General features: G+C 38.4%; 1 protein-coding gene across 1 annotated transcript; it reads right to left on the reverse strand.

The window, feature by feature from the left end:
* Nucleotides 1-318: 318 nt before the first annotated feature.
* On the reverse strand, nt 319-1401 carry LOC129959836 (uncharacterized). The gene is made up of 2 exons (XM_056072730.1): nt 766-1401; nt 319-552 (listed from the first exon to the last, which is right to left on the reverse strand). The coding sequence occupies exons 1-2, from the start codon at nt 1399-1401 to the stop codon at nt 319-321; spliced, it is 870 nt and encodes a 289-aa protein (XP_055928705.1).
* Between the last annotated feature and the right edge of the window lie 2910 nt (nt 1402-4311).

The raw sequence follows: 4311 nt of genomic DNA on the forward strand, positions 1-4311 counted from the left end.
GCGGTAAGTAAATGCAGCAGACTGTGACCAAAATTCGAGTATGAACTTGAACAGCCACAGCCTGCAGAGAAGTATGTAATAGGAGAGGTGTGCTCGGATATAAATTCGACGTGAAAATACAAACTCCACCAGAAGGATGAGATGCTGTTTCTGCATCTTTACGAGTACAGTTATAACCGCGTATTTTGATGGGGATACTAGGTGTCAAGAATGTCTCCTGAACACCAAAACAGATAGGATGAAAATTGTTAAGGATGGTCTTGATGTCATTTAATTTGGACCGAAGGCCACGACAATTCCATGAAACGAAGGTACCCATTACGAAACTTTTGCTTCAAGTGAAGGATTGGAAACAGTGTTGGGAAGTTGCGAAATATCGCAACTCATTTTAAGTTCATCCTCTTCTTCAGATGGATGAAGTGCGATTAGGTCAGCACTTTTGGATGTGCCACCAAAAATGGATGTTAGGTCTTTGTGGACTGCACCTTGATTTGCAAGTCCCAAAGCAACCGAATTGCGCAAGGTTGATTTTCTGAGTTTTGTTCTAATTTCCTGTGGAGAAAGACCACGTTTTGAAAGTTGTAATTTTAAATGCTTTCCAGATTTTGATTTGTTTCTTTTAGGTTTATCAGGTTTCAATAATTCAATTTCATTGTTTGTGGAATGCTCTGTTTCTGAATCACTTGACTTTTCAAGTGTTTTTGTGTGGGTAACAGATTTAACACAATTTGGACAAGAACAATTTACACAAAACTGTTTCTGTACCACAGAAGCATAAGTTAAACCAGGCGTAGGTGTTTGAGCTAGAATTTTACGTCTAGCTTCAGGATAAGTTATATTTTCTTTGAATTTGAGAGTGGTTATTTGTTTCTCGAGTGTCCAACGTTTGCAAAGTCTCGAATAGGAAGCATGATCTTCACCACAATTGACGCACTTTTCTGGCGCAGTGCACTCCTGGCTTTCATGACCTTTTTCAGCACATCGGGCACAAGTTACTGTCCCTCGGCAATTAGCTTTGGAGTGACCGAAACGTTGGCATTGGAAACATCTCAAGGGATTAGGAATATAGGCTCGAACAGGTAATTTCAAGTAGCCGGCATATACAAATTCAGGCAGTTTAGGTGAATGAAATGTGAGGATGAGGTGTTTCGTATTAATGAGTTGCCCATCCCGCCGAATGGTTATGCGGCGTACATGAGTTACTCCTTGCTGTTGAAATCCTTTAGATATTTCTTCAAGAGAAACATTGTACAGCTCTCCACAGGTTATGACGCCTTTCGAGTAATTTAAGGAAGAGTGAGGGGAAACAGTAACAGGTATTGTAGCTAAGGCTTTTAGTTTGGTTACTTGCTGGGCTTGCTTTTTAGAATTAACTTCTATGAGCAAGTCACCAGAACGCATTTTGCGTATACCTGCAACATCACCAACGGTTGCTACTATGGCTTTTTGCACAAGAAATGGTGATACAGAGTGAAAAGTATCTTTAGATTCAGAAACTCTTTTTATGATGAAAAATGTGTCAAAATGTGAAATGGTTTGGATTTGATTTGGTAACATTTGACGCCCACTGAAGGGAGAACGGTTTTTTTTCCCCATACGATATTGATAGGGCTTCGGGCCCCGACGGCACCACCCACCATGGAGTCCAACAAGGGAAGGCAGCCACCGGCTCTGGCCATTCCCAGCCTCGGCGCTTACCCTAGCGCTAGCCGGAACCTATACGCTCGGAGTTACCCCCGGGGACAGTGACCACCCTTAACGCCAAGCCCAAGGAGTAACCCCTTCGCTTGATCCCTAGCAGACTAGTAACTCAGGTTGCTAGCTACCGGCCGATTCATACACCACAGTGCACCGCCCGTCTTATGGGTCGCCACGCACGGCAAACACGTGGGGGTATTTGCTGTCCATGAGAAGCAGGAAGCAAACAGAGCGGCGACAGCTTCTCATGGAGAGCTCCCTCGTCTACCCTCGAGGGAAAGAAGAACAAAGGAGACAGCAGAAGGCGCAGTGTAGAGTAAACATAAAGGGAGTAAAGATCCCTGGGTACCTCGGGATTGGGACACCCGTACCCACCTAAAGAAGGTGGGCCCCTGAGGGGATGCGTAGATACCATCCGTATGCTTAGCATTGTGCATTTCGATCCAGATTTCCTTCGCGTCCGAAACTTTATTTATGGTGTTAAGAATCTAAGATTGCTGCGTGGTACGAGGGATGCGTGGAATGGTGGATAGAGTCGCATGTTTGTTTGCTCTTCTTTTTGGTGGTCTCGTGTTCGAGTCTGGAAGCAGAACTTATAATTTTTATATTCATTTTCTTATATATTTTTATTTATAACTTTTCTCCGTGCTTATTCTATATTTAATACAAATTCCATCCAGTTTCATAATTCCTAAAATAAAATTTAATATGAAAATATCTTTAAATTTAATCACAAATTTAAGGGTCGACGTCTTGCACATGCGCAGATATCATCCGTATGCTTAGCATTGTGCATTTCGATCCAGATTTCCTTTACATACGAAACTTTATTTATGGTGTTAAGAATCTAAGATTGCTACGATGTACAAGGGATGAGTGGCTTGATTGATAGAGTGGAATGTTGATTGCGCTTCTTTTTGGTGGTCTTGAGTTCGAGCCTGGAAGCAAAACGAATAATTTTTTTCATTCATTAATTTTATATATTTTTATATATAACTTTTATCCGTGCTTATACTATATTTACTACAAAATCCCTCCCTTTCCATACTTCCTAAAATAAAATTTAATGTGAAAATATCTTTAAATTTAATATAAATTTTAAGGTTCGATGCCTTGCACATGCGCAGATACCATCCGTATGCTTAGCATTGTGCATTTCGATCCAGATTTCCTTCGCGTCCGAAACATTTTTTATGGTGTTAAGAATCTAAGATTGCTACGTTGTACGAAGGATGCGTGGAATGGTGGATAGAGTCGCATGTTTGTTTGCTCTTCTTTTTGGTGGTCTCGTGTTCGAGTCTGGAAGCAGAACTTATAATTTTTATATTCATTTTCGTATATATTTTTATTTATAACTTTTCTCCGTGCTTATTCTATATTTAATACAAATTCCATCCAGTTTCATACTTCCTAAAATAAAATTTAATATGAAAATATCTTTAAATTTAATCACAAATTTAAGGGTCGACGTCTTGCACATGCGCAGATATCATCCGTATGCTTAGCATTGTGCATTTCGATCCAGATTTCCTTTACATCCGAAACTTTATTTATGGTGTTAAGAATCTAAGATTGCTTCGATGTACAAGGGATGAGTGGCTTGATGGATAGAGTCGCATGTTGATTGCGCTTCTTTTTGGTGGTCTTGAGTTCGAGTCTGGAAGCAGAACTTATAATTTTTATATTCATTTTCGTATATATTTTTATTTATAACTTTTCTCCGTGCTTATTCTATATTTAATACAAATTCCATCCATTTTCATACTTCCTAAAATAAAATTTAATATGAAAATATCTTTAAATTTAATAGAAATTTTAAGGTTCGATGCCTTGCACATGCGCACATACCATCCGTATGCTTAGCATTGTGCATTTCGATCCAGATTTAGTTTACATCCGAAACTTTATTTATAGTGTTAAGAATCTAAGATTGCTACGATGTACAAGGGATGAGTGGCTTGATTGATAGAGTGGCATGTTGATTGCGCTTCTTTTTGGTGGTCTTGAGTTCGAGCCTGGAAGCAAAACGAATAATTTTTTTCATTCATTAATTTCATATATTTTTATATATAACTTTTATCCGTGCTTATACTATATTTACTACAAAATCCCTCCCTTTCCATACTTCCTAAAATAAAATTTAATGGGAAAATATCTTTAAATTTAATATAAATTTTAAGGTTCGATGCCTTGCACATGCGCAGATACCATCCGTATGCTTAGCATTGTGCATTTCGATCCAGATTTCCTTCGCGTCCGAAACTTTATTTATGGTGTTAAGAATCTAAGATTGCTACGTTGTACGAGGGATGCGTGGAATGGTGGATAGAGTAGCATGTTTGTTTGATCTTCTTTTTGGTGGTCTCGTGTTCGAGTCTGGAAGCAGAACTTATAATTTTTATATTCATTTTCTTATATATTTTTATTTATAACTTTTCTCCGTGCTTATTCTATATTTAATACAAATTCCATCCATTTTCATACTTCCTAAAATAAAATTTAATATGAAAATATCTTGAAATTTAATAGAAATTTAAGGGTCGACGTCTTGCACATGCGCAGATATCATCCGTATGCTTAGCATTGTGCATTTCGATCCAGATTTCCTTCGCG

The sequence above is a fragment of the Argiope bruennichi genome, chromosome X2 (genome assembly GCF_947563725.1).
Source record: "Argiope bruennichi chromosome X2, qqArgBrue1.1, whole genome shotgun sequence".
Taxonomy (NCBI): Eukaryota; Metazoa; Arthropoda; class Arachnida; order Araneae; family Araneidae; genus Argiope; species Argiope bruennichi.